The following is a 24,623-nucleotide window of genomic DNA, read 5'->3' as shown; positions in this document are numbered from 1 at the left end:
GTGCTTGCTGCACAAGCATGAGGACCAAAGTTCAAATCCCCAGAATCTTAGGAAAATGCTGGACAGACATGGTGGCCCACCTAGAACCTCAGCACATGGGAGTTGGAGACAGCGGTCCTCAGGAGCAGGCTGCCTAGCTGGATTGGATGAATCAACCAGAAAGCTCTGGGGGTCAATTGAGAGACCCTGCCTCAAAATATAATTGAGTAATTAAGGGAGTTACTGAACACCAACCTCAAGCCTCTGTAAAACACACTGTCTCTGGCATACACATATGTCCCCATTCACATGTAAACATGCATACCACATATACATACAAGAAGGGATGCAGAAGAAAGAAAACTCCCATCTTGGTACTTTCTTGGGCTCTACTTCAACCAGACCAAATCTTTCTTCTAGCATTTCTTTTGTGTAACTACTTGGCACTGGCTAGACACAGAAAAAGGTCCGGTCCCTACTATAGCACCCAGAAAAACGAGCTGAGTCACCAAGGCCTCCTGTGCCAGGGAATTCCATAGCCATATGCTGTTCTGGTGAGTAGGTCCATGCACGTGTTGCTAGATTGGCCTCCAGGAGAAATGGGAGTCAGTGTCCATCATATGTATGAACAGAAGGAATGAGGTAAGCTACTGTCTGGGGGACTCGCTGTGATGCATTGGAACGAAACAAGTATATCCCTGTTCTAATACCCACAACTTCAGGCTTAGACACAAACTGAGATCTTACTGAACCTGCACAAGACCACAAAGACTCGTTCCTTCTCTTTGAAGCTCAAAGTCCCTGAGAATGGTCAATCTCTCTTCGAGGACTTGAGGTAACATGCATCTATCCTCTTGGGCATCAGACCTCATGGGAGAGGCATCCACGTCACAATGAGTACCTTTGCTTGAGGGTGGCCACGGCATAAAGCATCTTCACATAGGTCCTTAAGTCCTCCCAGGAGTGATGTTACCATGAATTAGGGAGGCAACAGATTGGAGACTATAGTAGCAACCAAACCAGAGATGGTGACAACGGAAATCCACCTCTCCATTCTTCATTAAAATGAACCCAGCTCACTTGCATAACCATGCACAGGACAGACAGACAGAAGGACAGACAAACATACATGGGCATGCACTCTCTCTTTTGTATGTATGTGCGTGTGTGCATACATACGCGCGCATGTGCGCGCGCACACACACACACACACATACACAAAGCAGCATCCTTTTGGGTCCCACTTCTTAAAGCTAATTATCTACCAGCCACCTAGCCCTTTCAATCCAGACAAACTTAACTACCTTCCATGTCCGGACAGAGAGCACCCTGCACTCGGGCCAGGGCCATGGCTGAGTCAGAAACTGTGTGGGCAAGTCTGTGCCCCACAAGCCAGTACTCACCCCTCTACCTTCAGTTCCTGATGCCAAATACCACCAAAAACTATGAAGAAAGGGAAGTCAGGAGACACTAAGACACCTATTCCACACAGACAAAACAAGCTCAGAAATCAGGACAGTACACAGTACAAGAGCCAGATGATCTCGGGGTATATTCCTCCCCAAGACATCCCCAAACTCATCTGCCTGGTGCTCCATGGGGCAGACTCAAATTTGTGATGAGGGTGTGCAATGAAAAGTCCAGAGAGAGTTTCTGAGCAACTGCCCTGTGCATTCTGATGGTCACCTCTTCTTCCCTTGTGTCCCAGGTGAAGACACCAGTGGGCAGCTGAGGACTCCGCTGGATAAAAAGGTCAAAGCCCAAGGCCGCAGCCACAGGGAATCCTTCAGTCCTACATGAACACAGGGCTGGCTTCACCCGTCTCCCTAGAGTCCAGTTTAACAATAGATGACATGGTGGAGCAACCTGCATGAGCTTTAAGGCTGTGCTCCTGGGCTAAGGAGGTGGCTCAGTGAAAAACCACTTGTCATGCAAGCAAGATCCTGAGTTTTGATCCCCAGATCTCACATAAAGGCATGCACAGTACTGTGTGTAATCTCAATGCTTCTGAAAGAGGGGTGGAGACAGAACAATCTCTGGAATCTTCTGGGCCAGCTAGCCTGGCCTGGGCAGTGATGAACAAGAGGGAGGTAAGAATCAGTACCCAAAGCTGTCCTTCGACCTCTGCACATATGCCATGACACTAACACCTACATTAGGAAAGAGGGAGGGGAGGGAAGGAGGGAGGAAGAGGGAAGGAGGCTGTCACAGATGGACCAAACGAAAGACAGGCCATGCATGCCCATACTTCCCAGGTTTGGATGAGAAATCTGGAACCTTAGTGGACCACAGAACTCTAATACAGTGCTAACAAGTCCAAACAAGTCACTTTTACACTGTAGTGTGAAGAGAAATTCTCAGGCCAACCTCAAACAGATCCGTATACCGAGAGCCATAGCAACCTGGTGAAAGGGGGAAAGGCCACCAAAACTGCAGTGTGTTTTGAAGAAGAGAAGCCGAAGGGAACCAAAACTATCTTATGGCCATATAAACATTCATCCTTCTCCTCCCCAGAGCATACGACTGAAGAACTAGCCATGCATCAGAACCCCACATTCTGTGAAAGGACTTCTTGCTGGGACTCCCCTGGACTCCAGTTCCATCCTTCCAAGACTGCAGCCGCCTTCATCACAAATGTCAGCCCTTTCTGCTCATCCATCAGGCCCCAGAACAAGGATGCTTATTATTAATGCCCATGTCTATACCCCAAACTGTACCTACCTGTCACTCTGCCTCAGCTCTCTCATCAAGCTCTGCAGGAAAAGAGGCCCACGCCTGGGGCATGTGAGTTTTCTAAAGCTCTATTTTCTCTCATCTATGACATGAGAAACAGGACCTCACTTTTCATGCCCCAGAAGGACAGTTAAAACCATGGGATGAGAGAGGCAAAGAGCAACACATACGTGCTGCAATGATCATTGTGTCAGCAAGACTAGCCAACAGACAGGCAGCACGCAGTCAATAAAAGACTGGCATTCTGGCAAGGCAGTTTTCAGAAATAACCGTGATGAATCATTATCTCTGCATGAGCCAAAGCAAGGCTCTGCTCTAAGCGTCCCCTGCAAGTCAATACCTTCTCTCGGGGCCACGCTCTGAAATGTGTACTCTCAGCCCCATTTTACAGACATGTAAGGCACAGGGAGGTTTGGATAAGTACTCAGGTTCCTTCTGGCCACAGAGCTCTGAGTCTGTCCCTAGACACAAGCCTGAACACCTCCAATTATACCTCGTTAACCACATTATACATGGCAAACTATATACAACTTGTCCTTACTCTTATATGTTAAGGCTTACAAAGGCCATTCAATTCACATGATCTCACCTAAGCCTCCCAACAGCCCTGTCAAAAAGGGAAAGCAGACTCATGTGTGGTTCCACAAGAAAACCAGCTCAGAGAAATGACTTGCCCAACACTGAAGCTGGTTAATGGCAAGACCAAGAATTGAACACTAAAGCCTGTCTCTTGGTTTGATGGCTTCAACACTGTCATACGCAGGACAGGAACACACCTCTTTTGAGGCCCTGCTCACAGCTATATCTCAGAAGTACCCTTTCCTGGCCAGGAAATAAAAACCATCAGCACACTGAGGTCACAGGATCAGGGCTTCCTCCAGCTGTAGTATGCACTACCTACTGCGTGGACAGCTACACAAAGTTCTGGAACTTTCTAAGGCTCTGCCCAGCCACATCTGATGGACCCAAGAGCTCATCAGACACAGGAAGTGCCATCGGGACAGTGGCTAAGCTTGACCATTGGAGGACAGGCATTTCTTAAGCCTATTATGCAACTGTTGCCTCAAGCAATCTGGGATTTCTCCCAATTTCAACACGTTTTGTTTTCCCTCAAAGAAGACACAGGTTTAAGGCTGGGCCCCTTAGTGACTAAGCCAACAGCATCTGGGCTGTCTGGGATTACACACAGGGTGGGTGGATAATTTCAAAGGCACCTCTGTGAGCCAATGTGACCTTCTAGAATGACTAAAGATCACAGGGAAGGAGGAGTCAGGATCCACCATCACTTTCTCTATTTAACAATGTCCCCAAAGAAAGCCAGGCAACACTGTTCTAACCTCCAGACCTTCAAGAGAACAGCAGTGTGGCCACTCAGAATCCAACAACTCCCACCTCATCCTTGTAGCCCAAGTGAAAGTATTGACTTTCTAGGTTTCTGTGCCTTGGCTGGGGGTGGGAAGTCAAAGTGCTTGGAAAATATTAAATGGAAAATGCCAGAAATAATTCATGTTTTTGTTGTTGATGATTTTTATTTGCAGGGGGGGCAGGGATAGTTTGTTTTTTTTTTTTTTTTTTTAAGACTGGATTTCTCTGTGTAGCCCTGGCTGTCCTGGAACTCACTCTGTAGATAAGGCTAAATTCATACTCAGAGATCCACCTGCCTCTGCCTCCTGAATCTTGGGATCATATTTAAAAGTTTTTAAATAACTGGTTATAGTATCTTATTATAACTGACCTGTTTTCATCCTTGGTTAGTCTTTATCCCTTAAGATGTCTAATTTATAAACTACACTATATCACAGGTATTACCATTGGAGAAAAACAGTATGTGTGCAGTGTGCTTTATTATTACTTCCAGATAAAGGCAGAATATCTTAGATAACATCACCACACCCTCCCCCAGGATAAAGGGGGCTGCTGTACACATGGAAACAAGATTTTTCTCTTTATAGGGAGCCAGCTCTTCACCCTGCGTAGTGTCTAGTTACAGGGAAGGAGCATGCCTACTTTGGGAATGAGGGCCAAGAATTCTTGTTTTTGCAGCCTCGTGTTTAGTGTTTAGTGTGGAAAGAGAGGGTTCAGCAAAGGTGGAGCAAGACGAGCAGCCAGATAAAGGGACAGGCTCACGACAAGTGTCTTAGCTACTGTCCTATTGCTGTTAAGACACACCATGACCAAGGCAACTTATGAAAGAGTTTATTGGGGCTTCCAGATGGTGAGTCCATGGCCATCCTGACAGGGAGCATAGTGGCAGGCACACAGGCACAGTGCTAGGGCAGTAGCTGAGAGCCTTTTTCTTATCTGAAAGTTGGAGGCAGAGAGGGAGACACTGGGCCTGGAGGGAGATTTTGAAGTCTCGAAGCCCACACCCAACAATGCACCTCCTCTAAGAAGGCCATACTATCTAACCTAGAACTCAAATATATGAGCCAATGGGGTGGGGGAGGGGCAATTCTTATTCAAATCACCCCAAGAACAAAGCTACTGAAAAAAATAAATATAAAAAAGAAAAGGACCTTAACAAACTTTCTAAGGTAAAACTTTCTCTTTTTGTGGCCAAGATACGTTATGATTTCAAAACAATACAGACTAAGACAAAGGCAAAGCTAGTATTTGTTTAATACTACGAGATACTCATTTGTTTTACTTCTGTTTGGCTGGGTTTGGTAGCTCTCTATAACTGCCATGTCCTGCCTTCATTTACCTGATTCACCGGGCCAATAATACTCCAGGAATGCCTTTCCGGGCCTCAACCTGGTGAGCACGTGGGAGGAAGCTGGGGGGAAGGGTCTCTGCGGCCATGGAAGTCACACTCAGCATTATCGTAGTTGAATGGGCTGCCAGGTGTGAAGAGCACTGGGTCACTGGATATTGTTGGAAGGTAGGGCTGCTTCCCATCCCCCATACCCAGGGGTCTAACTAGTACCAGGAAAACCAGCTAGATGACCCACATCAGGGAGCCAACCTTACCTTTACAGCAGGATCTCACTTTGACTATCATAAATACCACGGACAGCCCCAGCACAGAACCTCCCTAGTGAAAACCAGAGCACCCGGAATCCCTGTCATAGATGTGACATGCGTCTGGGGTTTCCACTCTTCTGATTTTGGATGGATAAACTTGGAGAGCTCTGAGGCCAGGTGCACGGGAGCAGCTATGAAGGGCGGGCTCCGCAGAATGGAGGCAGAAATTCACATATCAAATGCTTCCTAGCACCTATTCTGTCTCAGGTCACAGAAATGCAAAGATCGAAGGAACACAAGCCCAAGCCCCTCCCATTGGAAGCTGATAGTTTAATGAGCAATAAATAAGCAATAAAGAATTCTGTAACTGTAGATAACCGCTAAACACTCTAAACAAGCAAATGGCACTGTGTGTTAGAAGGAAAGGACAAAGAAATCAAAAATCAAAATAAAAGAGAGGTAGAGAGACCAGGAAGCCAAACCCATTGACAAAAGCAAATACCCTAACCCACAGCAGCAGAGATGGGGAAGCACATAAAAGACCTTGACTCAGAGATACACTTGTCTCTCATTTACACAAGCAGGGGCCAGGAAGAAGCTGAAGGTGCCACACCACGGGGTTAGGAATAGGCTCTCAGAAAGGCACTGAGATAGGGAAGGTGGGGAGGGACTGGGCCAATGATCATGACATCCAGACATGCTGTGTCCAGGGGAGGCTGTAGAAGGCACCAAGCAGAAACACAAGATGTAGGTAAATCTTGGAGGTCAAGGCCAGTTGGTCTATAGAAAAGTTCCAGGACAGTCAGGGCTACACAGAGAAACTCTGTCTAGAAAAAGAAAAAGAAGAGGAGGAAGAAAAGAAAGAGGAAGAGGAGAAGGAAAAGGAAGAGGAGGAAGGGGAAGAGGAAACAAACAAACCATTTTACTGAGAGCCTCACCAGACAAGGACGTTTTTTTCTTTCTTCCTGTAGCCCTGTAAGGTGGATCTGGGATTAATGCCTCCTGCCCCCAAGCCTGCTGGAAAGGCATCTGAAGTGACAGAGGTTAAACCATGTGCCCTGGGTGTAGAGTCAGGACTCAATCCTGCCATATCTGAGTGCTTCATGCATGTCACACCTCCCTGCCACTATCAACTCCCCTAGAGGAACAAGAGAAACCCATTCCCTTACAATAGAGGTTGGAAAGCAAGAGACTATGAAGGACACTGAGGGGAAGCTGAGCCATCCAGGGTCCTGGCTTCTCTGCAATGCAGGAAGAGAGGTGGCAGTGGTGAAAGCAGAGGCAGGTGGGTAGTCAGAAGCAGTTGATGGGACCTGGGGAGAACAGACCCAGGCTCAGAGCCAACAGGGTACCAATGGGGGCAGTGTTGAATTACCCCAAGGGCTCAGCTGCCCAGTGGGCAGAGCAGCTTTCCAGAATTAAGTTAAAGAAGCAAAGACAAAGAAACTGAGGGCTTGACAGCAGCTGCATTAATAGACCTGGATTTGATGCCCAGAACTCACGCCTTTAATTCCAGCGGTCGAGAGTCAGAAGCAGGCTGATCTCTGTAAATTCAAGGCCATCCTGGTTTCTGATTTCCAGGAAAGGCCAGGAGTACACGTTGAGATTTTGTGCACATACATACATACATACATACGTACGTACGTACATAGGGTTAGAGAAAGAGAAAGGGAAACAGAGAGAGAGAGAAAGAAAGAGAGAGAGAGAGAGAGCGAGAGAGAGAGAGAGAGAGTTAGAGAGCGCACAAGCTAGGTATGGTGGTCTGCTTATAATCCCTGGGGAGGCAGAAGCAGGCAGATCCCTGGAGCCTAGCTGAACTACCAAGTTCCAGGCCAATGAGATCCAGGACAGGCAGGGCTTACACTGTCAGGTGTGTGTCCATAGAGATCCGGAGAGTCGATTGCCAAGAGTCTGAGTCCTTAGAGGAGGGACAGTGACTATAGCCACATCAACCAAGGGGAGGAGGAAGAAGCAGGCTCACTCCTGGAGAACATTCTCCTTGTACCAGCTCTGTCCTGAGCATTACAAGGACCTCACCCTCCGACCACCCAAGAGAACAGTGTCTTCTTTCTACAAGTGGGAAAACCGCACAGAGAGGCTAAGAAACTATGTCAAGATGATACAGGTAAGAACGGGGCCTATTTCCAGGCTGACGGTGAAAGGGCCTGAGTTCCTGTCCACTAGGAAGAGAGATGGGTTTCTAGGAGGACAGCAAACAGAGATAGGAAAAGAATGGGAATAGAAGTAGCCTTTGCTGACAGGGGACAATGATGTCAACCAGACACTCCCACAGTATAGATGAGGGGAGAAGTCATCAGGAGGCAGTGGGGCCAGGAAAGGGAACCAGAGATGGAAGCTGGGGTTCTCCTCCATAGATAAGGAAATCAGAACTCAGCCATGAGGAACAGAACACTGGGATGCCAACTCCAAGGACAGAATAAACTGAGCTTTGGGGAGTTCAACAAAAACAGAGCAGGAAATAGCAAGGTCAAACCACAGGGCTGCAGGTGCTGTGTCCCTGGGGAGCATGTGTGGGGCCAGACTAGGGGTTCAGATTAACAACAAACATCGATGCCCTCAAAAGGGAAGGCTGAGTAAAAAAGGAGATAGGAAAAGACTGGGAAGCACTGGGGTTCCACTGGGACACACTGGGAAGACCCTACTGGCTTAATGAGAAGCGGGGAGGGGCAGGGAAGGGAGAGGAGTGGCTATAGCTCACCCAATGGCCCAGGAAAGATAGTTTAGTTACATGCAACCAGAAGGCAAAAGTCCAGTAGGCCTGGTGGCTCACACCTGTAATCCCAGCACTCAAAGGCAGGCTTGACAGAAGTTTGAGGCTAGCCTAGGCTACCTAGTGACTTTCAGGTCAGTTTCTATCTGTCTCAAAAAAAAAAAAAAAAAAAAAAAAAAAGGTGGGAAGAGAGGTTCTGGTGAGCTGTAGAGGACAGAAGTTTAGTTCCCAGCATGCATATGGGGATGTAACTCCAGCTCCGGTGGGGGGGGGTCCGACACCTCGAGGCCCCATGAGCACTCAGATGCACATAACCACACAGGCATATACACATATGTGTAATTTAAAAAATCTTTAAACACATGCATACATGCAAGCATGCATACATGCACATATATGCACACACACACACACACACAAGCCCAAGACAAAGCAACGTGAGATTAGGGGCCTGAAGTTGATTAAAGAGAAAAAAAATCCTCATCCAAGAAGAGATGATCAAGGTGGCAAAGACTTGGCCAATAAAGACCAATAAAGAGTTTGGAGAAAACACCCCTTAAGCCCTGAACACTTGCCCCTGTGTGACTTAAGAAACACAGTCAGTTAGCACCCCTGACCCCCAACCCCACACCCACCGTTAAACTCCAAATGCACAGTAAGCAAGGTGACTCAGCAGACAAAGTGCTTGCTGACTCAAGTTCTAGCCCCTGAACTCTCTCAAGAGTGGAGGGAGGGAACTGATTCCACAAAACTGTCCCCTGACATCCACCCACATGTACACCCTATGACGGTCATGTCTGCATCCACACACCATAATCACGGGAAATAATTAAAAAAAAAAAAAAAAAAGACAATTAAAGACCTCAAATGCCACCCCATATTAAAAAGTTAAAGTGGCCAGATGTGCTGGAGTTATCTGGAGGGAGCCTCAGTTGAGAAAATGCCCCCAGTAAGAAGCATTTTCTTAATTAGTGACTGATGGGGGAGGGGCCCAGCCCATTGTGGATGGTGTCATCCTTGGGCTGGTGGTCCTGGGTTCTATAAGAAAGCAGGCTGAGCAAGCCATGGGAAGCGAGCCAGTAAGCAGCACCCCTCCACGGCCTCTGCATCAGCTCCTGCCTCCAGGTTCCTGCCCTGTGTGAGTTCCTATTCAATGATGAACAGTGCTGTGCAAGTGGAAGCCAAATACACCCTTTCCTCCCCAGGTTTCTTTGGTTGTTTTTTAAATCAAAGCTAACTAAGACACCGGGTAGAGTGGTGCACACCTTTAATCCCAGCACTGAGGAGGCAGAGTCAGGCGATTCTCTGTGAGTTTTAGGACAGCCGGGTCTACATAGTGAGTTCCAGGCCAGGTAGGGCTACTTAGAGAGATTTTGTGTAAATAAATAAAGAAACTAGCTAAAGTTTCTTTATTTATTTAAAAATAAAGTTTGTCTGTTTTGTAACTGCTGGGCACCCTTTGCCTCTCACGGTTGTCCTTGGTGTCATCCCCCCACCTTTGTGACCGGCCCAGCCTGCCCCTCCCCTCCATTCATGGGCAAGGGAATGTGTGTGAGTCACTTTACAGTGGGATGCAGACAGCAGATCTGGTTATCAGAGTCTACCGGGGGTGTCATGAAAGAAGGGAAGAACTTAGCTGAATTCTTATTTGATTCCATGTCCGTCGACCTCTTACTCACCTGTCCAAAAGAGCTTCTCAGCGAAGGGCGGGGAAAGGAGAGCGGGAGAGAAAGCACTATCGGTTTTTGCTCCAGGGAATAGAGTAATTTGGACTTTCGTGGCCTCCTGTAGCTGCACTACCACCTGTCCTACACTTTGTTCTAAAGCAGGAGGAACTGGGAGCAGGGCTCTGGCACCCGCCAGTACTCCCTCCCAGGCAAGTGAAAAAGCTCAAGGGCTGGCGGGTGTCCTGTCACCTGCCGCACCAGGGCTGTCCCCAAAGGCAGGCCAGGCTATATTCATGCTCAAGCTGTACCCATGCTCAGGCTGTATCCGTGGTCAGGCTGTATCCATACTTAGGCTGTATCTATACTTAGGCCATCCCCCACAGACACCCACGAGGGCCCCCTGAGGAGTTACGGTAAGGTAAGCAGTGTCAGCCATTCGGTGCCTGGAGAACAGAGGGCTCACCCAGTGAGGGTTAGAACAAGAACAGGGCTTTCCTGACAAGTCACTCAAAGCAGCACTGTGAAAGGGTCAGCGGAAGTTCCCCACTTCAAATCTTTCCTGTTTCCTTTCTTCCCTGTGCTTACCAAGCTGACTTGCATGGTCTCTGCCTAATCTGGATGGAATTTCCTCCTCCACCCACCTGGCATGCTCCCTACAGTCCTGACCACGGACTCTTGCTTCCACCCCACAGGCCAGTCCAAGCCACCATACCGGCTTGCCACCACTGGTTAGAGGCTTCTAGGGAAATGCTGCCAAGCCTGGGTTAGAGAGAAGCCACAGTTGGGCAGGAGTCTGCAGACAGCCAGGTATCCTAGCTTCCTGTAGTATCCATTAGTTGCCACAATCATGGGGGTGCTCAGGGGTCCCACCAGTCTGGCACTCTTTAAATGAAGCCTTCACAGCTACCACTAGCTGTGAAGACTAAGGGAAAAGCGAAAGGTTAGAAAAACTGATGCAAGTCTTCCCAATAGGAACTTAAGTAACCTCAGGCTATTGCTGCTGGGAGAGAAATTATGGACCATGAGATTCTCTGACGCTTAGACTCTGTGTGGAAATGGAGTCTTGCCAGGCAGCTCAGGCTGGCCTTGAACTCACTATGAAATTTAGGCTGACCTCAAATTCTCTGCCCTCCCATCCCAGCCTCCAATTTCTAGGATTCATTGCATGTACTTACTACCTGACCTGGCCAGAAGTGCTTTTTCACACTGTCTCTGGGGTACATGAGTCAAACAGAACTTCAACCGTCTTTCTTCCTACCCAAATGGTATCTGCTTATATACTTATATACTGTCACCAAAATACTCAGCCCACTAGTACATTAAAAGCCACAGTTGGAAGATACTGGACATTAAAGTGGCATCGAGAGATGACAGAACCTTATGAAAAAGCCACTTCGGTATTAGAGCAGTACACATCCATAAGTCCCCTTTCTGTACTGAAGACCACAAGCCCAAGGAGATCAGCAGGCTTTGATTGCAAAGGACCTGCCCTGGGTCCCACGGCTCACACAGCCTCGGATAGCAAACCTGAAAAAGAGCGGGCGAACTCAACAGTCACACTTAACAATTGCAAGCTCAAAAAAAATGAATGCCTTTAAAAAAAAAAATCAAAGAAATCTTTTTTTCTTCTTCCCAATATACAGTTTACATGCACTTGGTTTCAGCTGTAATAATTAACACGAAAGGACATGGGTGTGCCATACAAAGGGGAAGGGGCTAAAGGTGAAGGAGCGCCCATTTTCCCCCCAATAAAGCCAAGGCACAGGCCAGTGCTTGAGACAGACTGGTGAGCTAAAGGGCTGGGAGCCAAGCCCGCCCTCCTGACTCAATTACTCAGTCTTCATCATCCAAAATAGTTAAGAGGGACGCAGCTGTGGTCTTCCCACATGCACTGTTTCCATGACTGGGACATAGCTGTGCCCTGCCACCTCAGGTTAGGTACAGACAACTGTGATGATCTTCGTAGACTCTGGCTTGCCTGCTGCCTACTTGGAGTCATACCACTTGTGACGCTAACTTTCTCTGTGCCTTTTTTTTTTTTTTTCTTTTTTGGCTTTGCTGAAAACTAGAAAGAAAGAAAAAAATCCTGCTGCCCCCCACCAAAGCTGCAGGGGAACACAGAAGGAACTTCACACCTAACCTGTGAGTCTAAGAACAGAAGAGGGTCCCCAGAGTCACTACTAACCAGCAGCCGGGATCAGCCTCAGAACTAGAAGAACCTGCTGACTGGCAATGAGAAATTTCATTTTACAAGCAAACCCCATAAGGTGAATGCTTGCTATGACACTCAAGATAGCTGCACACTCACACACACACACACACACACACAAGTTCACTCTCACACACTGTGAGTTATATGCTCACAGCTCACACACTCAGGAACACTCACACATGCACTCACACACATACAGTTCATACTCTCTCACACACAAACATACATACACACATACATACATACACACATTCACTCTCATACACTGTGAGCTATATGCTCAGAGCTCACACACTCAGGAACACTCACACATGCACTCTCACACATACAGTTCATACATACATACGTACACACATTCACTTACACACACACATGGCTCATGGCTCACACACTCAGGAACACTCACACATACACTCATAGCTCACACACACATTCTCTCTCTCTCTCTCATACATACACACACACACACACACACACACACACACACACCCCCTTATAGCCTATGCTTGTCTGTCCAGAGATGGAAATTTTTGGGAAAAGACTAAGTACACGGGTGAAGTCTGAATCAAAACAGGTAGGGGGAAGTGTGGGGGATCTAAACACAAAGTGTGTTACTTACAAAGGGGAGAGACATGCCTGGGCTGTCAAACAAATCAAGAGGCAGCAAGAATTGTTTCTAACCTTCAAAGTAAGCTGGCATGATAGGAACCAGAACTCATGGCCAAGGGACACCAGGCCTCACAAGTGGAAGGGTTCCTTCGATGGAATGTCATCTCCAGATCTGTGACCTGTTCAAACTAATAGCTCCTAACTTTCCCCTGTCTCTAACCAAGATACACTAGACTGCAGAAAACATCCTTACACTTGATCTGTCTTTCCTGTACTAATGTCATCTAGCATGTGTCCCGGCTCTTTCTAAGGTGATTTAAAAATCGAAAGCAAGTTCCCCCTCCTCACTCTTCAACAGTGGCAGGCAAGGAGCAGTGCATGACTCCCCACTAGGACAGTGGGGGGACAGAGGTGAAGATGACTCAGGTCTGGCAGTGAGCTGGAAGACAGGCCTTATACCCAGCATCCAGCTCACTGGACTTGGCCTGTCCAGCCACTGACTGCCAGCTCTGCGAAAACCCAGATATTCATACCTGCTCAGGTGGGACCCACATCAGCAGTAAGGTACTGTTTCATGTGTACAGACCTGGCACCCTGCCTTACAAAATAACTGCCACTTAGTGAGGCCCCCAAGTTCCCCAAAGCATAATGGAGCTACAGCAGCCCAGAATTCAAGTGGCTAAGAGTCAGAGGAAGCTTCTTACACTCTCTTCCCTGCACCTCGGTTTATTCACATGTTAACTCCCAGGGTTGTCTCTCCCCGTGTTCCAGCTCTAAAAGTGCAATGTGAGTACAGGTATTACTTCCTGCATCTCTTGCCGGGCCTCTCTAGGTCCAGCACAGGCTGCTCTCGGTCTGACAAATCTCACCTGTTCGAGCAGCCTCTTGACAGAAGCGCATGCGGAAACTACCTGGGGGAAGTGACCAGGTCAAACTGCAAGCCTATTACACAACCCGCAGCGCAGCCGTACAGTACAAATCTGCGGGTCCACGTCTCTGCAAGCGACAGACAGCAAAGATCCCTGTATGTCCCACTGTCTTCTAGCAGAACTGGGTGGGAAGGGAGGCGTCACGTGGAGTGTCGCTGATCCAGTATCCCCGACCCCGACCCCCCAAAGAGCCTGGGAAAACGGCGAAACAGCGTCGCTTGCTCTTCCCCAGCCCCTAAACCAACCCAGAGCAGTAGGCACGCGCCGGGGCCAGAGGGCGCGCGGCCAGGGAAAGGGGGGTGGGGGGGAATACGTTTCTCGGAGGAGCGCGGCAAGCGCTTCCCGGCCACCAGCTCCCTCAGAAGCGGCGCACGTGCAGCGCCCGCGCGGTCCGACAGAGCCACAGCCAAATCGGCGCACTGAGTGCTCACCACTTGTCCCCTGGGATCGCAACGAGGACAGAAGTGCAAGGCTCCCTGGCGGGATCTGTGGGCACTCCCCCGGGACATCACGGAAGGAGCGACATGGTGCGCTTTCCCGGAGCCACGGCTGCACGCACCAAATCCGGGAGAGAGCCCTGGCCTGTCGCCGCGCCCCGGGGAACCGGCAGCGTGGCTTCGTGGCTCTGCCCTGGGCTGGAACTGCGCAGGATGCAAACGCGCGCTCTGCTGCAGCTGCTCTCCCGGCTTCTTTCCCCCACAGTCCTCCGCGTGCCTCACCTTCACGGAGTCCACCGGGTACATGATGGAGTGCTCCAGAATCCCGGCCATCGCTCCCGCTGTCATGTGGGTGGACACCGAGGCGCTGGTCGGTAGGTTCTCGTAGTCCTCCGACCCGGCGTCCTTGCTGCCGCAGCCGCCATCGCGGCAGTCCCCATCCATCCTCCGGCCCGCAGCCTGACTTCCCACGCCGCCACGGCGGAGCTCCATCCGCGGCCCCGCGGGGCGCGGGAGGCGGCAGGAGGTGGGCAGGAGGGGGAGGGGGAGGAAAACTTCACTTCTTAAAGTGGGAACCTCCTCCCCCGGGTTGAGGCGGCTGACGCCATGGCGGGCTGGGGTGGAGCCGAGCGGCCAGAAGCACCAATAGCTGGAGAAGAAGAGGCAGGCCGTGGCCGCGCTATTGGTGCGCCGGGCAGAGGGCACCCACCTCTCTGTGTGACGTCGCTGCCCGCTGCACATTTCCAAGCAACCGGACGGGGGCGAGAGCAGACATTGGGGTGTCCCGGGAAGTTGTACTACCTAGGGGGTGGTGACCATTTGCAAGGGACAGTCAGGTCCTTGGGAGAGTCAGCAGAAGGGATATGCGCAGAGCTGCAAGATCAGGAGAAAGGGCTGTCCCCAGAATCGGTGGTTTTGCACACCCTAATCAACCAGCTTTAGCATTCCGAAGGCTGGTAGGAGGTGATGACTGTTACTGGGAATGTCAATTATGAAGCTGAGTGGTTGGACGACGGAGTAGGAATCTAGAATCGAGGATACACCCGGATATGTGCGCGTTTTGTGCTCCGCTAGGGCACATTCCAGGGAGTGAACAGTTAACATTCAAGGTCCCCGCTTCTAGTCAGCTTTGCTTGGGGAAAGCCTCATAGCTTGGGAAGTGTGTTTCTCTTCAGAAACCAACGAAGGGCTAAGTGTGTTCTTTGACGATCCAAGTCCACCCTGCCCTGGATGGACCAAGACAAGAGAATCAGGAACAGAACCCTTCACTAAGCAGCTCCCTGGGTCACTTTCTTGGGGTTTGTAAGAGCGTTAACTAATGTCACAGAGAGAGTGCTCAAGTAACTGAATAAAGCTTTGCAACACTGCCTATCTTTTAAGGCTGTTCTTTTACAGCCATCCCTGCTGACCCCTTCAATGAATTGGAACCCAGGATGCTTTACTTAGTATTGCCTTGCTCCATCTGCTGTTAAATCTAGAAATCAAAAAGCAGAGGTCTGTCTGCTTATGGGTGGCTCTGTCCTTAGATGCGTTTAGGACATTATCCCAGGGCTGAGGGCAGTGCCAGGGCCTCCTTCGCTTATGTAAAGACTTCCAAGCAGAGCAGCAAGGCTGGGCTATGAGATATGCAGGGATGGGGAAGACCTTGTAGACCCTACGCCTACAAGCAGCCCTTGGGGATTCAGCAGAGGATGATAAAGGGGTCAGGGCCAAGGGCACCATTTTCCAGTGTTCTATAGCTGTCCTAGTAGCTTCCAGGCAAATCCCGAGACTATGAAAGTAGACACCAGATCACAGTCTAACAAAGGTAACAGAAACGTGGCTCCGCTCTTGACAAAGGTGTTGTTTAAAGAACTGTTGATTAGAAGTTGTTGATACTCCCAGGATGTACACCAGCAACCAAGAGTCTGAGACAAGGGGATTGCCACTAGTGTGAGGCCAGTTTGTGCTAGATGATGATAAGTTCCAGGCCATCCTGGGGTCAGTGTGAGACCCTGTCACACACGTACAAAAAAATAGAAGTCTTCAACCAATACATATAAACCCCCTATCCCACTTCTGGGTTTGAGACACAAAGACCCAAGATGCACATAAAGATTTTTGAAAGCATTATTTGTAGTAGCACATACTTACAAGCTATCTAAACATTCAGTAAGAGGGAAAATGAAGAAACAATGATGTGTATTGGTGAAATATTACACACATGCGTAAAAACTGTGGTTCTTATTGGGCAATACAAAGGAAATGACTCATACACTGCTGGGTCAAAAAAAGCAAAACACAATTCTGGAGCCATTACACGCACAAAATGGCTGTGCACAGAAAGAAAAGGGAAAGACTTGCAGTGGTGATGGGATTGCAGGCAACTATTTTTTTTCAGGTTTCAGTTTATACATTATTTCTGTGATTTAAAAAAATAAAAGGATATATATATACCACATGCTAATGGAAACCATCTGGAATTGGCAACAATGGCATTGGTGGAAGGAATTCAACTTATCAATGACTAAGAATATTCTTGGAAAAAATTTCTTTAATTAAAGATTCTTGCAAATGAGAATATGACTACAATCTTTGGAGTCAGAAGATTTTTAAATTATTTTTTAAAAATTGTTATGGTGTAGCTCTCGCCCCTCATCAAAGAAGCTTCCCTTTGAAGTAGACAGAGACTGTTACAGAAAGCCACACCCTGTCAAATTGCAAAGAACAATGGGCCACGGGGTGCCCAACCCCAACTGATACATCTAAGACACAACCCTTACACCTAAGGCTCACATAACATAGAGGGAGAGGGGACAGAAAGATTATAAAAACCAGAGGACCAAGACCTCTGCTGGGAGACCATGTCTTTTATATGGCATGGAAGCAACACCCAGGAAATGGCAACCATGTTGACTAAACAAGACGTGAAAAATGGCAGCACCTATAGACATGCCGACATGGATGGGGAAATTCTCACAAGGCTCCACCCCTAGATGAAGTACTACAGGCAATTAATAGTTGCTAGGAGACCAAGAATCAGTCTTCTCCTGGGACGAGCCCCCGATAGGCTATGCAATCCAAAGAGGTCATTTCTAACCACATATGAGCAACACTAAGTTATGTCAGCAGGATGTATTTATAAATGCATATGTATATATGTAACAATAATAAAGAATAAGAGGCCAGGAGCTAGAGAGATGGTTAGGGGTCCTGGTTGCTCTTCCAGAGGTCCTGAGTTCAATTCCCAGCACTCATGTGCAACTCACAACTACCTACAACAGGATCTGATGCTCTTTTCTGGTGCTCAGATGTACACAAACACAATGCACCCATATACATAAAAAATACAAATAAGTAAATCTTTTTTTAAAAAAAAATAAGAGGCCATGAATTTGAAGAGCATATGTGGCAGAGAACACAAAAGGAATTGGAGGGAGGAAGAGAAGAAGGGGTAATCATATAAGTACAGTACTTACATGTGAAATACATACAAAAATAAATTTCTGGATCCAGAAAGCAGAAGTACAACCAGAGCCATTTGCTGCTGCTTGCTGTTCTCGGCTCCCTGAGAAGACTGCAGACACTAAGGTGTCTGCACATTGGAGTGTCTGGCCACCAGATATATGCTTGTTGGGAGTCTTTGATGGCAGCTTCCCAATCCCTTCACCACAGTGTCATATATGTCCTCAGGATCCCTCCCACTCAGGGATGTGAAAGTTAACTGTTCCCCTCTTGGGCCATCTTGGCCATGTGTATCTGTGAATTATCCTCAGAGACCTAGCCTGGAGTCGGCTCTTCACACCTCCAACAATATTATACATAACAGTAGAAAGGCCCGATGGTGGAGGACTCACTCCTGGACACGGCAATTCAGCAGCCAGCCCTGCCCCTCCACTTCTGGAAGAAGGCCTGTTGGGACAAGGCCCACATTCCAGTTCTAGAACCCTGTGTTTTAGACACACCCTGCACAGGGGAAACTGCTCTTTCTTTGAAAGACAGGAGCCCAGAAACTCAGAAACCAGAAGACTGGCTACTGAGGTGAGGATATTCTCTCCAGGGCCAGGGCCAGAGACACGGGCTGCTGATTCTGCTGGAGTCTTGCATAAAGTTCCTGACTGTTAAAGGCCCGAAGATGTCAACATGCTATCTGCCCCAGGTCAACTGGAAGCCAAGCTTAGCTTAGAAAGAGGAAGTTACTGAGCATGCAGGGTGCACAGTTTCTAACTTTGGCTCAGAGACATGTGCCAGCTCTGGTTCTACCATTTCCTGACAATAGGGCTCTGGCCTCTGGATTGCCCTACTTCCTCTGAAGATCACAGCCATGGATACTTAACCACATACTAAATAAAATACACCAGTAGATCGAGACTGAGAGCATGCATGTGCCAGCTAATTTTAACTCAAGTATATATACATTAAGAAGATCACAAACACCTTTAAATATATACAATCCTCACAACCACATATATCTGTCCTTAGAATCCCAGAATCCCTCCCTTTTCCAGGTATAGTATTGTTTATAGACTTTTGACCTGTGGGATAAATTTCCCTCCGGGATAACATTCCCCAGGACATAGAAGAAGAAACAGAGACAAAATGAAGAGGTGGGACAGAACTGCCTCAGTTTACCGGGCTTTCTTTGGTTGCTGATGGTGACAGGCAGGTGTTAGAGTTGAAGATTCCATCAGGAGGTTGATGTTAACCCTGTTAACCCGCTCTGCCTCTTAGGAGCCTGACCCTTACCCGTCTCAGTCACTCAAGTGCACGAGTCACCATGACATGTGACATCACGTATGACATCAACCAAGCACAAGTACTGAAAGATGGTCCTGTGGGGATGCCTGCCCCGTGCTGTGTGAATTGAAAACATCAGCTCACAGCAGCATGTGTGCACTGCCCTTGTCCTTGCTCTCACACCAGAGCCCCTCTATCAGGCTTAAAGTCCCCAGTGGCCAAATGGCTTGGCAATGCAGCACTGGCACCAGGAAACAAAGCCATGTCAGACTGTGGCTGAAGTCCCGTGTGCCTTTGTATGGTGAACCACAGGCCAGCCCCCAGCTGCTCACTGTGTCAGCTGAACCTCCATAATGTTTTCCTTCTCCCAGCCCATTTCCACAAACACACTGGTGCCTCCTTTACCTAATAAAATTTCTCTTCCCAGCTTCACCCTTTAAAGTGGCCAATCCCCCTCCCTGGTTCTGAAGTCCTTAAAAGGGTTACTTCATCTGCCTCACTTCTTATGGCACAGTTTTTAAACTTCTGCATGGTCATTTTTAACCCCTGCAGTTTTCTGTAGGTTCTCAATCTTAGAAGGTTCACTGATGACTTTAATGCCAAGTCAGACCCTGCCTCCCCCAGGCCCTATCCCCTCCTGTCACTGTCCTGGCAGAAAGGAAAGTACTCTAAAGGGGCACTTATACCTCTCCATTTTGCCATCAGGCTGTGGAAAGGATTCCTAAGAATTTGGGATCTCCCTGGAGTCTCAAGTTCATTGAAGGAAAAGGCTGGGGCCAGTAGGAGGAACTTACCTCTCAAGAAGAGATTTCATACAACTCTGACCACGTGTCAGACCACCTTGCAGAAGAGACCAGACTGGAACAGTGATGGTAGGAGGGGCTGTGCCTTGGACGGGTCTGCTTCCTTATACCTGCCTCTTGCTTTCTAAATAACCCAAACCTCATGTCAGGACCCAGAGCATGGACTTGGAGAGAGAGGGGCTCCACAGGCCTCTTCATTCCTCTTCCCAATGTGGCCACACTGAATAAATGTTTTTCTGCTTTTCAATATTAATTGTGACAATAATTGGCCTGTTGAGGACAGTTGGCCAAACCTAGCTTGTTAGGGCTGCCAGGGCGCCAGCTCTGCCTCTAGCAACTCTGGTAACATTGCCAGCATGAGCTTCTCCTACCTCCGGAATCCTCACTCTTTCTACTCTTTCAGCCCTTGACCTCTCCTTCCTCTCCTTCCCTGTGGTTCTCTTGCCCATCCCAATTACCAAGCCCAGCTCAGTCATACATCCTACTCTAGCCTGTGCCCTCCACACCTGGTTCATGTGCTCCCAGACAGCCCCACATGAATATGCTACCACACCTAAAGCTCAGAGTTGATTCGGGCGTCTTGGGCCTGCTAGGCGGACAGCTTGAAAAAAACATGTTTATTGTATCTTCTGAAGTGAAGGTCTAAGGTTGAGGGACAATAGGATCTCTCTCTCTCTCTCTCTCTCTCTCTCTCTCTCTCTCTCTCTCTCTCTCTGTGTGTGTGTGTGTGTGTGTGTGTGTGTGTGTGTGTGTGTGTGTGTTTCTCTCTCTCTCTCTCTGAAAGCTGTCATAGAGGATCCTTGCTGCCTTCCTTCCAGCTTCTGGAAGCTCCTGCCATCTCAATGTTCTTCATGTGAGGTCAGAAAGCAAGAAAGACAAAGGAACAAGCCACTCCATGGCAGCACAAGCCTGGGGAAAAAAAGTCTCTAGTATAAGAGAACCCACTCTCCACTTACAGGCAGGGCACTGGAAACATTCCTTCTTTGGCCTCCACTTGGCCGTTGCTAAGAGTAGCTAAGTAGTAAGGTGAGTGATAAATTAAAGAATGTCAGGTGAGGTCATGCCTGGGGTGGGGGCTACTGAAAAGGCAGAAGGAGCTCAGATCTAGAAAAATAAGTAATTTTAATCCTGGAAGCCAAATTACTGTAGTTTCTGGAATCAACACTGATACAAACATGAGGCCATGACTAACAGTCCTGTCTTGGATTCTATTAACTGGGTAGAGAGGAGGGTATAGCTGGTACTCTCACAACTTCTTCCTGTTACACAGGAATGGTGTCCTCATCTGGGGAGTCTTGGGGCAGTTTTTTATATTGCAAATTTTGGAGGACGCTGTCCACGTGCCTTTTGGCAGTGTCCTGGACAAAGGAGCCAAGTCTCTGGGACACAAAACGGGTTAGGCAGTTCAGAAGACAAGACCCAAATGTCAGTAGCAAGAAGATGAAGAGAAGAGGTCCCAGAAAGGGAGTCAGCCAGGGCAGCCAGAGGCCAGGGTCGGGCCACTGTCCCCAAGAGTCAGAATGCTGGCTGAGTTCAGCTGCTCGTTCTCGGAGTTTCCTTGCCGCGTCCCGGACTATTCCAGACTGGTTTACATAGAAGCAGCACTCTTCCTGGAGGAAGAGACAGGTCCCCCCTTTTTCGGCCGTGATGAGGTCCAGAGCTCTGCGGTTTTGGAGAACAACACCCGCGAGCGAGTCTATTTGGTTCTGGAGGGTAGTGATAGAGGAAGCTATTTCTTCCAGGGTTTCTGAGAGAGCCTTAGAAAGCCGTTGGAAATAGAGAGTTGAGGTGGCCAAGCCAGCTATGCCCGTGCCAAGGGCAGAAGAGATACCCAGGCCTGCAAGGAAGGGGAGTAGATGAGGGGACCTCTTTTGGCGAAGAGCTGAAGCCGAGGAAAGAACTGAAGCAAAAAGGGGGACAGGCACCGTTTGGTTATTGGGGAGGAGTTCAATATCCGGGTATTGGAAGACAAGGGTACAGACGCCGGACCAATTAGCTGGGAGGCAGACATAAGTCGATGTTCCGCAGAGGAAGAAAACTCCTGAAGAGTTGAGACAGAAGGCATACGAGAAGCTGAGAAGATGTGAGAAAATGTTGGAAGTGACATCCCAGTTTTCTTGGATAGTGATCTCATTCTCCCAGACTGAATATTGTCCAGACAGGGCGGCTCCCGTGAGGGGCTGGTAATGGGAGAGCGGATAGGGGTCTCTGTGCCCCTGGAGTTTGACCTTGAAGTGGGTAGGGTCCACTGACATGGTAATGGGATGGGTTAAGTTGTCTGATTCAAATAAGGTAAGGTTATAGCAGGTGCTGGAGGGAGCCTGAGGACAGCGCATCCAGGGAGTGGCCGGGGAGGTATGGCAGTATTTGATGTCTGTTGGGCAGGGATAGTAAGACGGCTTCGAGAAGATTAGGGATGGGGGCCCGGAAAAACGGAGTGGGTTTTTCCATTTGGCATCGGGTCTTTTCATTGCCTGTTTGAATAGATGGGTGGTGGAAAGATCTAGGTTTTCATGACTGGTAGAAGGTGAAATCCGAAGGGTGTAGTTGCAGAGAGAGGCAGAGAGGTTGCCTACAAAAGTGGCATACGCTGAGACCTTGAAGAAGCGAGATATGCAGAGTGGAGCCTGTGACCTGAGAACGGTCTCAGTAAAGAGTGGTCCCCAGAGAGGGCGTTGGGCAGATTCGAAGAAACGGTCCTTATCAGGATATATCACAGAAGTTATCCGGGTGATGATCCGAAATATGCCTGTTGAGCTGACAAGTTGGAGAAAAGCAATCGCCCTTCTGTCAGGATTGTGGAAAGAATAGGAGGCAGTCAGTGGGTGGAAGAACCGGAGGCGTCTTTCAATGTCGCTAATGGGAAAGGAGCCAGGGAACGGCTTGACTGAGTAGGTAAGGTGAAGCTTCATGGGTGTGTCTGTCCAAATGGACAGAGGGGCTGGGACTGCTAGGGACCGTTGGGTTTGGGTGGACAAGCAGACCCAGCAGTTGGAAAACAGGGAAGAGTTGGTATCACGTAGGATGTGGTGAGTGAGGTTTATAAGGGGCAGCCAGCTTTCAGGATAGGACAAGGAGGAGGGGAAAAGCACAAGACAGAGGACCCAAAGGCGTGTCATGGTGCTTTGGGAGTGGCCAGCAGTAGTGTGGGGTGCTGAGAAGTTGGTCCTGTGGACTCTTGAACACTGAAACTTGTTCAGTCGGGGTGTTCAAAGGTGGCTGGTAAAGACAGGGTGGCTTCAGGCTCTCAGGTTATGAGGTGAGAGGTCAGACCTGGGAGAGAAGAAGCAAAAATAGGGAAGGGTCACCAGAAGGAGTTAGGGTCTGGAGCCCTTTGGAGCCCAGAGTAGTGCAGCCAGTGAGACATTTCCTTTACCCTTGCCACTGTTGAGGTAGTCACAATGACCTGGGAAGGTCCCTTTCCAGAATCATCAGGATGAGTATGAGTTGAGGAAGGTTCGTGAGCCAAACGATGGCAGAATGTGGCTGGTTAGATGTAAAGCAGTCCATGCAATGAGAATGAGGTGCTAGCGAGAAGGTGGTGACCGGCCAGCTATGCTTGAATCCTAAGAGGCTAAGGTCAACGGGCTTTTCTGGAGAGAACCTGAAAAAAAGAAAGAACAATAGAAGAGCTGGCCGGGACAGTTTGACTTCAACCACAGGCTGAGTGTTGTTTGAGAAAAGCATTGCCATGGCCCACCAGCCCTGAGGACTGAGGTCTAAAGGGAATGTGAAAACAGTATTTGATGCCTAAGGGGGTAGCCAACCAGTGAGTTACCTTAGAAATAAAAAACAAACAAAAAACAAACAAACAAACAAACAAAATGGGTCCATGGTCAGACAGTGGAGGTGAAAGCAGACCAATGCAAGGCATGATTTGAAATAGAAAGAAATGAGCGGCCTCTGTGTCCTCTCAGACCTAGTGGGAAAAGCCTCCACCTATCCTGACAGAGTGTCGCCAGCAGAGCAGACACCCAGAGGGCAGCATGTGGGGGAAGTCCATCTGCTAGCTCTGTCCCAGGAGATGTCCTGGGGCTTGGTGAGTGAGGAAGGAGGCGTGGTGTGGAAGGTCTGTGACAAGGTGGGGGAGTAGAGATGGGTCTTGAGTAAGGTGAACAGAAGCTGATATCCCACATCATGTAGGGTGGAAAGGAGGTCCCATGCTTGAACAGAAAGGAAGGTAATAGGATTCTCAAGAATCTTTGAAGAGGGATTGACCGATCCCCCCTAAGCCCCACCCCCCCCACCAGACATACACACATGGGAGGTGGATAGGTTGAAAGACAACAAGGGCCGGAAAGATGAGAGAGTGGAAAAAAAAAAAAAAAAAAAGACAGCCTTAGGTCGAGCAGACTCCAGAGGACTAGAAGTATGCGGGGCGGAGGCCAGTGTTACCTGTTTAATGAGGGTGTCAGCTTCGAGAGTTGCCTTTGGCTATCTGGCCTGTGCAGGAAAGGACTGCTGCAGCCAGAGGCAGCCAGGCAGCTTGAAAGACTTTGTCATTAATGATAGGTGTGCTCTGGGGAGTACAGACAACCTCTCTCTCTTACCAAATTGTGGCATGAGAATTAGAACATGGTGTGCATAGTTGGAATTGACTTAGATGTTAGCCTTTGGTTTCAAGCTAATGTGAGTGCCAGGGAAGAGCAATGAGATCTGCTTGCTGTGAGGTGGGGGGGAGGAGGGAGGGGAAGATTGAACTTCTTCGGCAGAGACAGTGATGAACTATTCCTCTTCGCCTGTCTTTGTCAAGATCATCCTGCCTGCATTGACTTGGACAGACCCTGACCTCCAAATGTCCACTCAGACAACCCTGAAGCCTTTCCCCAAGGATTGCATAATA

At 48.7% G+C, this 24,623-nt stretch overlaps 2 protein-coding genes across 2 annotated transcripts in view; both read right to left on the bottom strand.

The window, feature by feature from the left end:
- Positions 1 to 14,931, bottom strand: part of Slc25a37 (solute carrier family 25 member 37) — a 43,056-nt gene extending 28,125 nt beyond the window's left edge. The window contains exon 1 of the mRNA XM_034497985.1: positions 14,544 to 14,931. Coding sequence (XP_034353876.1) covers positions 14,544 to 14,753 — 210 coding nt within the window. The 5' untranslated portion in view covers positions 14,754 to 14,931. The remainder of the gene's footprint in view (positions 1 to 14,543) is intronic.
- Positions 14,932 to 21,042: 6,111 nt separating this feature from the next.
- Positions 21,043 to 22,899, bottom strand: LOC117704951 (syncytin-B). Its single transcript, XM_034497068.2, has one exon. The coding sequence runs from the start codon at positions 22,897 to 22,899 to the stop codon at positions 21,043 to 21,045; it is 1,857 nt and encodes a 618-aa protein (XP_034352959.1).
- Positions 22,900 to 24,623: the final 1,724 nt, after the last annotated feature.

This window comes from Arvicanthis niloticus, chromosome 3, assembly GCF_011762505.2.
Source record: "Arvicanthis niloticus isolate mArvNil1 chromosome 3, mArvNil1.pat.X, whole genome shotgun sequence".
Classification (NCBI taxonomy): domain Eukaryota; kingdom Metazoa; phylum Chordata; class Mammalia; order Rodentia; family Muridae; genus Arvicanthis; species Arvicanthis niloticus.
This window is presented reverse-complemented; position numbering and strand designations above follow the sequence as displayed.

What these genes read in the sequence shown, in the direction of transcription:
- LOC117704951 (XM_034497068.2), bottom strand. Translation starts at nt 22,899, where the DNA reads ATGACACGCCTTTGGGTCCTCTGTCTTGTGCTTTTCCCCTCCTCCTTG.